The following is a 15,399-nucleotide window of genomic DNA, read 5'->3' on the forward strand; positions in this document are numbered from 1 at the left end:
AAATGAATCATACGGTCTGCTTGGGGTTGGATTTCCACAAACGACTAATTATTAGATTCGTCAACCGTTATCAATGAGCGAGAGCGGTGTAGGCACACTCTTAGTCCTCTAAGCTCCGTGCATCTCCCTATCTAAGTTTCAGGAGTGTCTTTGTATCGCCGTCAACTTGCGTACAGTACTTCACTGTCGTCTCCCCGATCGGCTGGTCAGCACCCGTCAACTCTCGGAGTAGAGTCTGGACGAAACCCCTCTTAAACGTACCCTATGCGGGAAAGCTATCCAATCTGAATATCTGCTCAAACACTTCGGGCTCTGAATCCTTGTTCTCTAGGTCGGTGGCAATGTCGTCCACATTGATCGCAATACTGGTTGACGTTGGGGTACTGGAAACAAATAGTCCTGCGGGAACCTCGCTCTCATCAAGATGACCATGCAAATCAGGTGTGACAGGCACCAGCCCATTCAAGCTGTGGTAAAGGTCATTGTTTGGGGTTGCAATGGGAGCCCCTAGACCTGCGGGCGAGTCAGGACAGGCCATTGGGACTAACTCGGCCAACCATGCCTCCCAGAACTCAGTCGACGTATATGGTTGTAAGTCCACGCTCGTACTGTTATCCAATTGAGGAGTCAACTGTGATAGCAGCGAAGAATCATCCCCTGGCGTACGTGAGTGCAGACCCGAGTCTTCCATAGTGTCAACCATTGCCATCGATGTCTCGAAACCCTGAGATTGAGAGATTTGATGCGCCAATTCCATATCATTATTTAACATATCCCCATAGAAGTCTTCTGGAAAGATAGCGGCAAGGTCACTAGGTGAAATAGCCATGTTCAGGAAATCTGTCTCCACTTGGCCTGTCTGAATACCATCCACTCGATCCAGAAGGCTCTTTGCGCGTGCGGTCGTGTGCTCCGCGCCTTCTCTCTCTATATATGATGGAGTAGCGGACGACGGCATGTCAACGCTATTGTACGTAGGCCAGGGCTTCGAGCGGAATGGCAGCAACTCGTCTCGGTCGCCGGGGCGAAGTAAGTTTGAGACATAACGGATAACCTGGCGAAGATTGGTCGAATCACTCCCTCCTTGTGCTGATGTCCGCCAAACCACGTTAATCAACTCGAGCTAGAGAACGTTTAGTCTGGGAATTGATCTAATATCATGAAGAATCATCTGTTACCACAGATTCGGTCACACTTTCCCGACTTCCCTGGTTTTTATGCAGTTCATCCAGAGCTCGGTTGAAAGCCCGCTGCGATTAACTTAGTGATATTCACAACATCCAGTGTAGCTGTAGTCACCGTTTTGTCCTCGATTTCTCGCATCAGTTCAGCCTGCATTGTCTCTTGATTTGCTAAAGTCGGGCCTCGAGAAGGGGGTTCCAGTACGAGATGTCTCCAAGCTCAGTTAGGGACAAGCCGTCACTGAACAGACGGAATGATAAAGCCGGGGAAAACATCTTCCCACACGGTCGTTGACCCGGAGATACGGTTCATCTCACAATGCGTGAGGACCCCTGTCAAAGCAACCCATTAGTGCAAACCTGTTCATCGGTACTTTCTCCTATCGAACAGGGGTTCGACGGTTCTGACTCAAATGCTCCCTCCCACGAGAGTCAAAGGTAGACAGGGTCTTGTTCGATTAACGTGTCAACTATTTGCAGTGATTTCTGACAGTCCAGCGGTCCTATATGATCTAACCGTAGAGTTGAGGAGAGCCGAGACGGTCCCAACGTAATCTGGCCTTACTACGTGCGGCCGTCAGACTAATCCTTGTAACTGTCCAGTAAAAGTGAGCCCATATTAATTCGAGACCGATATGTCTGGCTGTTGCGACCCATCAGACACATCGGATCCTACTGGGCTGACTGTCTTTGCATGTCTGGGCCCGTCAGAGCGATATTTTGGACTAATCACAACCACACTCAAGCTGTGTTTGACTCAATGCAACTGTAGGGCCAATTTAGACTTCTCGTGGCGTGTTGTCTGGGGCAAGGATGAACTTCCGGGACCGGTTCAGGTTCATCTTTTCTTGCTAGTATAGAGACGAGTCGGATCGCTCCAACAGGCGGAGGCTAAGATCAGCCCGTAGGGACGCACTTTCAAAGCAACCTGCCAAAATGAGGAAGAGGTTTTGACCGGGTGATGTGGGTCTCTCCAATCAGAGATTAAACATTCTGGGTAGCATTTAAACCAGGAGATCTAGGCCCACCCACTTCCGGAACCTCCATCGGAGGACCCACAGTAATATAAGAGGCGGGACAGGGGTTCGAGGAAAAGAAGCGTTGCGCTCTGCGATTAATCCAGTTGCAGTTGTGTTGTCTACATTTTCTACTGCACACGGGATACGGGATTTGGAGTTTGACGATGATCATCGTGTTGATTTTAAAGATAACGGGCTCGGACTTCATGAGTGCGCAGAGACGTTGCCGCCCTGCAAACTGAGTTCAAGTAGCCAAGGTATGTCCGGAATTTGCACTAGCTTCTCTATAGTTCCTTGTATCCCATGCTTTGTATTTCGTGCGTGGTGGTAGTTAACCACAGTAATCCAGGGCATCCATAGAATCGGTCACATGTCGGCTGACGGGGTGGCGGTGAAGACCGTAGCGTATACCACGATCGCGCGGCCCTCACGGTCGAGCGGTCCATTCAATAATGCCATACAAAAGGCACTCTTTTTTGAACTAGAATGTTTCAACCACTAGAAGAGTTTAAGACTTCATAATGAATTTACAAATTACAAACATAATACGATTGATTTTAATATTTTTCTTCATAGATTTATAGCTGCTTACAATAGCCGGTAATACATAATACATGTTTTACATGTATTTTAATATATTCGATATATTTGATATACAGAAGGTGTTTATAATATTTAGGAGTATATTCTGTACCTGAATAATGAGGCAGCCAAGAAAGACCTGGGCAACTCCGGAATATGGGGAACCGGGAGCCCGGTGGCTCGCAAACGGGGCAAATCATCCGACGAGACTACCGATCTAGCTCTCGTGGTGAGTTTTGTTGTAACAAGGGTAAGTAGGATTGAGTTGTATTTGGCTGACGCAGAAATCCCTGCTTGCGCTTGCTGATGCTAGCTGGTCAGTTTATTACACACAAAATGCCCGTCATTCAGACGGCTTCTCGCCGCGCATCAAAACCCGGATTCCCAACTCTGCTTTGACTTTGGCGCAGCCTGATTCGGCGCCATGCTGAGGAATCGACCAGGCTGGGTGTGACATGCGTCTTCAAGCATATGATGATCGCCTTCTGAGGTCTCTAGTCGCGGTCGATGGGAGATCCAGTGGGGGGTGGGTAAACTGCCGACCAGGGGTAGGGCATTGAGATGGGTGGAAAAAGAGGGGTTAAAAGAAAGGGGGCAGGAAGGGAGATGAGGTAAAGAGGCACCGAATGATGAAAACAGGGTTACTCTAAAGGATAGCGAGAGACTACCGGTAAAAAATGATGAAAAAATGGCCGGGTAAGCACGGTCAAGTAATTTGCGATACCGTCTTCTCCGGGCGATCTGTGCGGGCATTAATCTGTTCGAAAACGTGAGATTGCCCGGGCAGGCGCGCGTCATTTGATCTCCCTCTAGTCGGCCCCCTCTAGTCTAGTTGATCGTTGTGGCCTTGGGTCAGCAACATTTGCTGGGGCCGGCTCGGCAAGGCCCGGATCTAGTCCGTTTCGGGAAGTTATTTCAGGGGTTCAACTTGATGTCCGCCTGGGGAATCCGAATGAGCACCGAAGGAATATTTATGATTTCGGGTTTCGACCTCTGGGCTTAGGGCATGAAGCAGAGAGGCAAGCACTTGGATATACTGGAGATTGTATATGATACTACCCTATATTGCTACAAAACTAGGCCTTGTCGCTCGTGATTCATATTTATGCCTATCAATAATCTTCTGTATATGAACAGTAAGATATATATATCCGGGATGTATACAAGCACTATCAACTCGAGAGTGTTGAGTGAAATTGACTTTTTGACTAGCCAGGAGACATGAACGTATTAACAGAGCTGCCAATATCGGACAAAATCAAGTTACTCCATGAGCTGAGTTAATGATGTAGTTGAGGGGAGAAATGGATTGCAGCATAAAAACATGGAAGAGCAGAGGCGCAGTGCCCGCGTACCAAGAAGCCCTGATGCCCAGTTTCTGCTGCTCTCTGTGCCTAATCGCAATTGTACAGACCGCATACAATGACATTTCGAGACTTAGCGTCCTCGGCCAGCAGATCACCCTGCACTATAGGGCAGCGTGAAGGGGGTCTCACAGTAGGATGATAAGCGATCTGCAGGGACCTCGCCGCAGACGGATAAAGGTTTTTTGTCTCGTCCAACAGCCAATAAGAGGGCACCATGCGCGGCACGATGCCCCACCATTCGGGACATCATCGCGGAGAGCTAATTTGCGGCCGCATGTCTTGATTCGACTTGGGTTACTGCCTCGTGCGACCGGAGACGTAGTATGTTGAACGCCACAACAGATCGAGTTTGGAGGGTGCATTCAACGGCCGCGACGGCATTCCATTGTTTTTCTCGTCCCCTGCACCAAAGAAGGTCGTCAATACACCGGACTGCTTGGCCCGTCGCACGGGGCATGCTCTTACCGGGGCGATCCCGCGGACCTTTACGAACCCAAAGCGTCTCAAACCCACGCCGGTGCGCACATTTAGCTGGGGACTGGACGGTCGATTTCGGACCCTGAGTCGACCGTGCGGTCTGACCGTGATTCTGCCGGGTGGGGGGGGGGGGGGGGGTAGGGAGGGGGAAGGCGGACGCGTGTAGAGGCCGGTGGCCTCATCATCCGCATTCTTAGAGGGGTCGGGTCGTCTGAACGATGCTCGGAAGGGGTGGGGGTGCTGATCGAGATAGGACTAGACCAAATTTTGCGTCGGCCGGCCCTGTCTCCTGGAGATCCGACGTCTGAGCCGCGATGGCGTCTTGCACATCGGGCGGCGGTGCCGTCCTATGTCTTTCTCCAGAAGCCGGTATTTGTTCCGCAGAGATTCTTTCGTTCTGGGTTTGCGCTCGATCGAGTATTTCCGAGCCCTCTCCGGCCACGTTAAATGGAGATGGCGCGCTACCCATGATAGATAGTCCTGTCCCTCGCCGGGAGTCCAGGCCCGGCAGTGTCTCTTGGCCATGGGGAGCGGGAGTGAAATCGCAAAACGTGGTGTGAGTGGGGGAATTGCGCATGCAGAAACTGGCGCAAATGGCAAGATCCAGATACAGTACATGCATTGCCTGCCATGCGGAAGACGTACAGCATTGCGAGGCTACAATAAAGAGGAGGGGAGACCAGGAAACACTTAGATGAGGAGGATTCGTTGTCCTGGGTTTCTTTCCCCAGTGAATGCCGTCGCATTGATCCAACAACACCCCATGACTTGTCCACGTCGCCCACCGGTCAACATGCCTCATTGCCCAGGGGTTGTCCGAGTTCCACAGGTCAATACTACCTTGTCCGATGGTGTCAATGAGGGAAGGGAGCCTTGAACCACGGGCCAGGTGGGTCAGTTTCAGAGACCAGACTAAACGAACGCTGGTATAGATCATAGCGAGTTTTGACCGCTCTGGGCAAATACCCCATGGCGCTTAGATCCGCAGCACAGCAGGTTGTCGCAGACCTCAACCATTACTGTGTCTTACTTGGTCAACTATGGTGACACCGAGCCATCGTGGGAAAAAGAACCGATGGGCGATTATCCCTAACCTGCTTTGGCTGACCTTGTTGCTTAAAACCCACCTGCCAAAGCCACGGCGTTCCATTTCCTCTTGCTAGGCCAGACATTTCAATTTCTCCGGCTAATTCTCCCTTCAGCACGGTACATGCGCAGTTGTTTCTCTACGACTTCTGTTGTCATCGGGAAATGCCAAAGTCAGAGCCGCGGGCGGGCATCCGCGCAAGCACCCGGAAGACCGAGAGTCGCAGTACCGCTTCCGACCCACGATCCATCCAAATACGGGAGCCCGTAATGCGTTCTCCCCAGCAGCCTCTGCGGTCCCGTCGACGCCCATCCACGGTAAGCCTTCACGTACGGTTGCAAGTCCCGGATCGTTCCGCTGACTCCACGCACCCACCAGCTGGCACAGGTACCTGGCTCTGGTTCACGTGACCCTCCTTCTGCCCCATCGTTGGAGAACCACGAGGCATGTTTGGCTACCGTCGAAACCCTGGAGCAGGAATTTGAAGCGTTGGAGAGGGACAAGAAGACCCTGTCGGAGCGCCTTCGAGTCGTCGAGAGTGAGAAGCAGAAGCTGGTGAACGACCAGCATCGGTGGAAACAACAGCTTTCCGAGCGACAAGCTACTCAACAATTGGTGCTTGAAATGCAGCATACCGTCACGAATTGGCACCAGCGGCTTTGGAGCCCTGCTGGTTTACCGGAAAATGCGGACCCTGCCGCCTTGAGAACTGCTCTACCGGCAACGACAGCGGCACCGGATATGTGGACTATACAGGAGGACGGAGGGGTTTCATTTGACAACGACCATGACATTGCACCCGGCTCTGATGACTTTACGCAGCTTCTTCAATTCTAATTTCTCTGCCGTAGTAATCGATATTCTTTCTGGGGCAAATGCGCACACGTATACCGATCAATGATGGCGGTGCCTATCGTGGCAAGCAATGCATATTGACGCTCGCTGGAAGCGGCTTAGGAACGTCTGATGTATAAAATTGCCTCCTGGGTGCGCAGATGGACTGGGTGATGCTGGGGTGGGTAAACTGTCTCTTGTATAGCGGGCAGGCCTGCTCCATGGACAAACAATCGCGCTCGGCAGCAGTACTCGACACCTAATTTACGATCTTGTCCGCCTATCAGCAAACGGAGCATAGGCCAGGTTTCACGCGGTCGGATCCAGGAAAAGAATAACCAACGAACGTCTAACGTCCGAGCCCGATAAATGAGGGGTCCTCGGAGGTGCCAATGAAGGAAGACTCGTCCTAGTCGGTCTTCTGCGTGTCTGCACGCATACACTCAATCCAAATCTCACACCTTTTCCCCGAGGCACCCCCGTATCCTCTGAATAAAAGTTGCATAAATTATACCAACCCAATGGATGAAAGGGCATCACCGTCGTAGCAGCTAGCACTGATGACCGTGTTCTTCGGATAAAACTCTACTCTCTCACATAGCCATGTGCTCAGTTGTCACAGGCTCCAAAGGAACCATGCGTGGGCTGTTGGGAGGCGTCTTAGGGCGGAAATCGACAAGTAGACTCTCGGAACCTGCGGGTTGGTAAATGATAGTTTCTTTTTCACATATGTGTTTCTGTATGCATACCTGAGTCCGTTTTCCAGAATTGGCGTTGCGTTTGGAGTCTTTCTCCAAAGTCAGCCAGTGTTCTCCGCCTTACGCTTGGTCTACTTTGTTGGACGATGATCGCGTCAGTGAGCACTCGACAGGACCACTCCCTGCAGAGGAGAGAACCAACCCCAAAAGCATTGAATCGAACTCGGATGACCTTGGACCATTGCAGTGCTGCTTCGATCTGGTGGCAGTAGACATCCTATCCCCAGACGGCTCCTGCCGAGCATGACTCCACAGGCACTCAGCCTTGTTTCCCTGTCGCCACGGGGCAACCAGGGAGAACTGACTCTCCCAGCTTCGTTTCCCAATCTACCACAGCCCCTGGACTTGAAGCCGTCAACGGTCAGTCTGCTGTACTGATACTGTCTGTTCCGTATGAGCTGTGTAGAGTTTACGGGGAATGGTTTATGGAAGGGACGCAGCGGGTTCCGATGGTAGGCCAGTAAGTAGCATATATGGCTTTTGCGGTAAGTTCATCACATATACGTTGGGTATTCGCGCCGGCAGCCTCGGATGCGACGATCTCATGCATAATTATTGTCGCTCATGGGAATTATCCTTGTCGTCTTTTTCATTATGTCCTTCGAGACTCTCTCTACCGTCGACTAATCGGTCCTCTGAAGGGATATCGCGGTCCGGCCAGTATCGGCTGTGGTGGAACACTTTCATCTGTTTCATGACTTGGCTGTGTAGCCTGCCATGGGCCGTCCCCAACTAGTATCTCTTGCGGTTCCCGAAGGGAACCTCCGTGTTGCACTTCCTTTGAAATGGCCTTATCCGGATTTTCCCCGGTGAGGAAGACTTGCTCAGACTTGCTCCGACGTTTTCGTAGCTGGCTGATGTTCCATCTCATTTGGTACCCGCCCTGTAGCGTCGTCGCCAATGTCACCCTGAATAGCAATGGTAGACATACGAAGTAAATTGAATTCTCTGAAATTTTCTCTTCTCCAGTGCCGTCTATGCTTCCTGCGTGTCTGTGAGGCATTTGATTGGGGGCGTCCTGCTGCATTGAGCTCTGGCTGAATTTGAGCTGTCCGTCGTTTTCTGATTGCACGTCGAATGCCACTCTGATCTGACTGGTATCGTCGCCGGCCTGCTATTTTTGTCTTGGGTCGACTTCTGATCAAGTGATTGGCTTGGCAGTGTAGCTGGCATCATAGCATGGCTATCCTCATGTCCGACTGGGGCCTGCACTAGCGCGGCCATGGTCGTGTGGTCAGGATCATCAAGACTCTGTGCGTTGGTATATTCATACTCCATGTCGCTCCGTATATCATCCCCGTCCATGCCTGTAGGCTCTCGTTCCATAGCATGATTAACTTTCTCTTCCTCCTCTTCCTCCTCTTCCTCAGGAGGCCGCGCCGGTACTAATGCGGCCATGAGCTCATGCTCAGCATCAAGAAGGTTTTGTGCGCTGGTATCTTCTGTGCAGTGTGAAAGGTCATCATATACATCCAAAAACCCCCGTTCCTCTCTGGCAGTGCCATCGTCATCCCCAGCCGCCTGCCGTCAACTGTTCCTCTGCAAGCTAACCTGGACTCCCGGATCAGATGTATCCAAGGTGTCTCTGTACATGCTTTCGGGGATAGCAGATTCACTTGTCGTTGATCTTTTAAAGATACGAGCATAGTCATGGAAATACCATCGTAAGGGTAGGCAAAGCTGCGTGATTGACCTACGTGCTCCATTTGTTGCCGGTCAGGTACGAAACCATTCGACCCAACAAGAGCTACAGCAACTTCGGAACGAACAGCAAACCCTCCAAAACCAGAATCTCCAGCTAATTAGGGAAGTCCACGATCTGCGAGCACGGTTTGACACCTGGGCAGCCTCCCCCCAACCCAGAACATGGGCCGCGGTCGCAGCCGAGGCGGCAGGCGGAGAGGCTGAACAGAGAATGCCCCGACCCCGAAAAGAGCCGAACTGTATTCGGATCAGCACAGCACGCCCGACAGAAGACGCAGACAACGGAGACCACGAGGTATTCACGAGGTACTTGCCCACCGATATTGCCAACACGCGTATCCGCGCGGCTCTGTCGCATGCGGAAGCCACCAAGGACACCGAGGTGGCGGGAATAGGGACCACCAAAACAGGCTACGTCATTCGGTTCAAAGACGAACAGTCGGCAACCACAGCCCGAAACAACCCCGAGTGGCTGGGAGAGCTAGGCAATGAGACAAAACTCGTAAAACCTCGCTTCGGAGTGGTGGTACACCGCGTCCCGACTGAGGATTTCGATCTGGACCGAAACAAAGGAGACAGCATCGACAAGATCATGCAGGAGAATGACCTAGCGGGAAAAGGATACCAGATCGAAGATATCGCGTGGCTGAAAAGGAAAGAAATGCCCTTAGGACGCTCCGCAACGATGGGAATCTGGCTAAGTACCCCAGAAGCCGCTGATTCCATCCTCAACAATGGGCTTCTGGTGGGACAGAGATACATCGGGAGCGCGGAACCCTATCGGGTTGAACGAAAGAGGTGCCGCCGCTGCCAGCGATTTGGCCACCTTGCCTGGTCATGCACGGAGCGGGTTCGCTGCGGATACTGCGCGGGTTCCCATGACCAACGCCACTGTTTTCCCGGGGTGAGACCCCGGTGCTTAGACTGCAATGAGGAACATCCCACTGGAGATCGGATGTGCCAGAAGCTCCTCCACCCCCGGTCCTCCCAATGACCTCGCACAATCTCCGTATCCTACAGTTGAACATCATGAAATCTAGGGCAGGAATGGAAGCCCTCATAAACGACCACCAAACGATCAACCTCGACCTCCTCCTAATCCAGGAACCCCCTATTTCCGCGTATCTCAGCTACGTCAACCACAGCGCATGGCGGCTCTACCGCCCTACTTACACCGAGGAAGCTACGCGGTTCCGCAGTCTGTTGTACGTCAATAAGCGGCTGTCAACATCATCACATCGACAAATTCGCTGCAATCATCCCGATGTGGTTGCGGTCAAAATCTGGACGGCAGACATCCAATATCTTGTCTTCTCACTCTACATCCCGCCTGTCACGCTCCTCCATCCAACCCACGAATCCAGCGCCCAGCAACTACTAGACCCAATTCAGAGGACCATTGAGGAACATGCAAATAGCACGAACAGAACAACGAAGCTAATCCTGGCTGGTGACTTTAATCGCCATCATCCAGCATGGAACCACCAGCCGATCGCTCCCCGCCTGATCGAACATGCCGACGAGCTCATCAACTTCTTCCAGATGCATCAACTCCAGTGGTGTCTACCGCGGGGCATACCGACATACTGGGCCGTACATAGACCAGGACAATCATCCACCATAGATCTCACCGTGACTGACGACCCGGCGAGACTCATCCGTTGCCAATTATATCACGACAACTACGGGTCCGACCACCGTGGAACCCTCTCAGAATGGGACCTGCAGCCTAGGCGAAATAAGCCATCAAATCCAAAGAGGGCATACGACCGGGCAAACTGGGAGAAGATTAGCCAAGATATTCAGTCCCAGACGACTACCCTACCTACCATCTTATCTACCACTGTCACTACAGCAGACCTGGACCAAGCGGTGGAGAAGCTGATTAGCTCGACCATCGCCGCCCTTGATCGACACATCCCGAGCCACCGGCCATCGCCATACTCCAAAACGGTGGTTTAGCCCTGCACTCAAGGTCCAACAGGTTGGAGTCAACCAAGCCCGCCGAAGATGGCAGAGTAGCTGTGCAGACCTGGGACCGCAACATCCCAGTTCCAAGGCCCTCTTTGCAGACATGCAAGGGAAGCGCCGACAGTGGACGCGGACCATCGAAAAAGCCAAAGCCGCACACTGGAAGGAATACCTAGACAAAGCCGGAGAAGGGCACCTGTGGAAAGCGGCGACTTATATGCGCCCGCGGGATGACTACGCCACCATTCCTGCATTGACTATCGGTACTGAGGAAGTAGTAGATAATGAGGCAAAAGCAAAAGCCTTTCTTGATTCATTCTTCCCTAAGATGGTAGACGCAGATGCAGACACAGACACAGACGCAGAATTGGAGTGCCCAGGATCGCCAGCGGAAGAGATACAGTGGGAACCAATCACCGAGCTGGAGGTCTACAGATCAGTCAAGGCCGCCAAAGCAACCACCGCTCCCGGCGAAGATGGGATCCCGACCTTGGTGTGGAAGAATCTGTGGTCCTATCTGGGGACGACAATCACCCACATTTTTGTCAAGTCAGTTGAACTAGGTTACTATCCCGGCCGATGGAAAAGAGCAAAGATTGTGGTCCTGCGAAAACCTGGAAAGGCCGACTATACAGTCCCCGGAGCATACCGACCGATTTCGCTGCTGAACACCCTCGGAAAAATATTAGAGGCAGTAATGGCCAGGCGGCTGTTATACTGGGCCGAGTCACATAGGCTGTTGCCAGGGACGCAGTTTGGAGGACGCCCTGGCCGAAACACGGAGCAAGCGCTACTGGTCCTCGCGAATGCGGTTGATCGAGCATGGCTACAGGTGCGAACAAGGGTAGTAACACTTCTCGCCTTTGATCTCAAGGGGGCCTTCAACGGAGTCAATAAGCGTAGCCTGGAAGCGCGCCTGCGGGCCAAAGGCATACCTATTATAGCCAGACAGTGGATCCATAGCTTCATGGAGAACCGACATGCGAGCATTGCTTTCGACGACTTTGAAACACAACCATCACTATTGGAGAATGCGGGCTTAGCCCAAGGCTCGCCTCTGTCACCGATCCTCTTTACCTTCTTCAACTCGGATCTGGTAGATCAACCAGTGGATGCCAAAGGAGGAGCATCCGCCTTTATTGACGACTACTTCCGTTGGCGAGTGGGTCCGTCGGCGGAGGAAAACCTCAGGAAGCTGCAGGAAGAAGATATCCCACGCATCGAAGCGTGGGCCCGACGGACTTGCTCATGCTTTGCAGCGGAGAAGACAGAGCTGATTCACCTGACAAGAAATAAGAAGGAACAAGATCAAGGAGAAATTACTATGAACGGCAAGGTCATCAAGCCCACCGCAGTGGTAAAGCTCCTTGGAGTGACCTTCGACAGAGAACTGCGATGGAAGGAGCATGTCCAGCAAGTGCTCAAACGAGCAACCAAAGTCAATATTGCACTAGGGGGACTCCGACACCTACGACCGGAACAGATGAGACAACGCTATCAAGCCTGCGTAGTACCGGTGTTAGATTATGCATCTACCGTGTGGCATAATCCTCTAAAGGATAAGACCCACCTGCGGCAGCTGGCCACCATCCAGCGAGCTGTCCTGATACGGAATCTTTCTGCCTTTAGAACCGTATCTACACAGGCACTCGAAGTGGAATCCTACACACTATCAACTCCATTACGGCTGAAACAACGCGCCCAGCTCGTCGCAGCCAGCCTAAGCACAATGCCGGAACATCACCCGATCCATGAGGTAATGGATCGAGCAAGGGCCCGCAGCACACACCTCGGACATCATTGCTACTTCCCGCTGGCTAAGACACTACGAACGATGGACCTCCGCCGCCTGCGCGCCCTGGAGACAATCGACCCCAACCCACTAGCGCCCTGGCGAGCGCAAGCGTTTGCTGATATCGAGATCGAACAAAACCGGGAACAGGCAAAGGAGAATGCCGCGACCAGACGGGATATGCCCGGAACTACAGTGTTTTCAGATGCATCCGGCCAGCAGAACCACCTAGGGGCCGCAGCGGTAGCTCTCAACGGAGACCTGCAAGCCTCGGAGTGGCGACAAGTCAGCATTGGTTCAATGGAACATTGGTCGGTATACGCAGCCGAGCTCATGGCAATCTTCTACGCCATCAGCCTGGTCCTTCAAGTAACTCAGAAAAGGCAAAGCCAGTCAGACAAAGTGGAACATCCCGCAACCATTCTAAGCGACAGCATGTCAGCGCTGCAAGCAATTCGTAACCCGTCCAACAGGTCCGGCCAGCGAACCATCCGAGCCATACTGCAGGCAGCCTCCGAAATGAAAGCGCGAGGAATCCCAATTCGCCTCCAATGGGTCCCAGGGCATTGCAACGACCCCGGAAATGACGAGGCCGACCGGCTGGCAAAGGAAGCGGTAGGCCCGAGCAAAATGCACCCCTTTCAGCCCCTTCTCTCGCGGGAAAGGGCTTCATCCGGAAGAGAACCTGAACGAGTGGAAGGATCAGTGGGTCAAGTCTTCAAAGGGAGGGCACCTTCGCCAGATCGACAGAACCCTACCGGCAATCCGTACCCGGAGGCTGTACGGATCGCTCCCACGGAACCGAGCATATCTACTCACACAACTTCTGACGGGTCACTCTTGGCTGGCAACGTACCAGAAACAACATGGGTTCCAGGACGATGACAGATGTGTCTGTGGAGCTCGTGAGACGGTAGTCCACGTACTGGTGGACTGCCCGAAACTCAGATACCTGCGACAACAACTGCGGAGGAAGATTGGAGCTGCGTTTAGCAGCATCTCAAACATGCTAGGAGGGCAACAAGGTAAGGAAGGTAAGGCACAAGACGCTGAACAAGACCACGGCACCCTCGGGGCTGTACTGGACTTTGCAGAAGCGTCCCAGAGGTTTCGAAATCGCGCGCCAGGGGGGCCGCAGAACAAAACACTAGGCGACTAGGCCAACATAGGCCTCGACGAGGCTCCAAATTCGTCAGGAAAGTAGTGGTTCAATGTATATACAGGAATATATAGAGATAGGTAGATAGGGAGATCCTGCATATCGCTTTAAATTGCGAGGGGCCAGAGTATGAATACACACACACACACACACACACACATCTGTACTAGGTCAATCCTGATGAGCGCTCCATCCATTCATTATTCCATCGCCTCCAACCCTTTGCGGGATAGCTAGCCCCGCAGAAGTCTGCCAGGCCACTCAAACCTGAACACTTCATTCTGAAGATAATCCATTGTCTTCCATAAAGTAGACTTACCTCCTTGGCACCGCCCACTCTCGAGATGCTGAGTAAGTCCGCTCAAGGTCGTAAATGACTTGGTTCGAGCGTTAGGTGACGTAGCGTGGGTTGTGAAGGCGACGGGGCATTTGAAGGCCTTCCCAGCGTGCGCTGCGGAGGAAATATGCATTTCGAGAGCTACTTGGTCAGCGAAGATCCTCTTCCTGCCGCTTGAAGAACAAATGGGACAGGACAGGGTTCTTTGCTGCAGTGGACCATGGTCAACCCCTGGGGGTGACGGTGCGATAGGCGAACGCTCCATCTCCCCATCACTGTCAATCTCGCTCCATTCTGCTGGTGTGCAGACGATATCGCTGAAACTTGAATTTGATGGGCTCAAGGTTGCGCTCATGAACGACATGTCCAGCAGCATCACAGGCTTCGTTATAATCCGATCTTTGTCATACCCATGTAGTATGGCGTTGACAGTTTGACGTGACCAGCCGGACGGGCAACGGCCGCTCTCTAGGTGGTGAATTAAAGCAGATGGGGTGTTGAAAGTAAGTCGGCAGGATTCTGCAACGCAGCGCAACTCAGCTAGAGGTTTGTGGGATGTTGACTGCTCATGCTGTCTGAGTGCCGTTGTGGAAACGAAGCTCTTGTTGCATTTCTTACAGTCCCTGAGAGCCTTCTCCTTCAGCTTCACGTGGACTTTATCTTGCAGATGTTGTCTAAGCGCAGTTGCGTCCACGAAGGTTTTATCACAATCACTGCAATAGGACGGCTGAGCGCCGGACAGTGCGACAGATTGTACCAGTATGTTCGGGAGGCACTGAGTGGGACAGCCCGCGGCACCCTGGGATACGTGCTGACAGCGGAAACATTGAAAATGTCCCTTTGACTTCTGATGTTCCATTCGAGATATGGTACTTTCGAATCGCTTCGGGCATTGCGGACATTGGAGGTAGTGAACATCAACCACATGTGCGCGAGCTCCGCTCCTCGTTTTGAAAGACTTGTTGCAAGCTGGGCAGGGATAAGGTTTCAACTGCGCCATTGTCTCTCGGTAATACTTTCTCGTAATAGCTGACAGTAGTAGATCAAACAAGCTCAAATGACGGGATTCCGCCAGGGAGCGGTGACTATGTATATACGCGCTGCGACTGGACTATGGTAAGCATCCCGCCG

The 15,399-nt window shown here is 52.4% G+C and overlaps 5 protein-coding genes across 5 annotated transcripts; 1 reads left to right on the forward strand and 4 right to left on the reverse strand.

Annotated features, from left to right (window-relative positions):
* Positions 1–262: 262 nt before the first annotated feature.
* AKAW2_50409A (uncharacterized protein) lies at positions 263–1,338 on the reverse strand (the record flags this gene model as incomplete). The annotated part of the gene is made up of 3 exons (XM_041690225.1): positions 263–1,123; positions 1,179–1,250; positions 1,300–1,338. The coding sequence occupies 3 exons, from the start codon at positions 1,336–1,338 to the stop codon at positions 263–265; spliced, it is 972 nt and encodes a 323-aa protein (XP_041543830.1).
* Positions 1,339–4,819: 3,481 nt separating this feature from the next.
* AKAW2_50410A (uncharacterized protein) lies at positions 4,820–5,095 on the reverse strand (the record flags this gene model as incomplete). The annotated part of the gene is made up of 1 exon (XM_041690226.1): positions 4,820–5,095. The coding sequence occupies one exon, from the start codon at positions 5,093–5,095 to the stop codon at positions 4,820–4,822; it is 276 nt and encodes a 91-aa protein (XP_041543831.1).
* A 782-nt stretch (positions 5,096–5,877) lies between these two features.
* Positions 5,878–6,550, forward strand: AKAW2_50411S (uncharacterized protein; the record flags this gene model as incomplete). The annotated part of the gene is made up of 2 exons (XM_041690227.1): positions 5,878–6,030; positions 6,092–6,550. 2 exons carry the CDS (start codon positions 5,878–5,880, stop codon positions 6,548–6,550), a joined length of 612 nt encoding a protein of 203 aa, XP_041543832.1.
* A 1,730-nt stretch (positions 6,551–8,280) lies between these two features.
* Positions 8,281–8,703, reverse strand: AKAW2_50412A (uncharacterized protein; the record flags this gene model as incomplete). The annotated part of the gene is made up of 1 exon (XM_041690228.1): positions 8,281–8,703. One exon carries the CDS (start codon positions 8,701–8,703, stop codon positions 8,281–8,283), a length of 423 nt encoding a protein of 140 aa, XP_041543833.1.
* Positions 8,704–14,164: 5,461 nt separating this feature from the next.
* AKAW2_50413A (uncharacterized protein) lies at positions 14,165–15,268 on the reverse strand (the record flags this gene model as incomplete). The annotated part of the gene is made up of 1 exon (XM_041690229.1): positions 14,165–15,268. The coding sequence occupies one exon, from the start codon at positions 15,266–15,268 to the stop codon at positions 14,165–14,167; it is 1,104 nt and encodes a 367-aa protein (XP_041543834.1).
* Between the last annotated feature and the right edge of the window lie 131 nt (positions 15,269–15,399).

This window comes from Aspergillus luchuensis, chromosome 5, assembly GCF_016861625.1.
Source record: "Aspergillus luchuensis IFO 4308 DNA, chromosome 5, nearly complete sequence".
Taxonomy (NCBI): domain Eukaryota; kingdom Fungi; phylum Ascomycota; class Eurotiomycetes; order Eurotiales; family Aspergillaceae; genus Aspergillus; species Aspergillus luchuensis.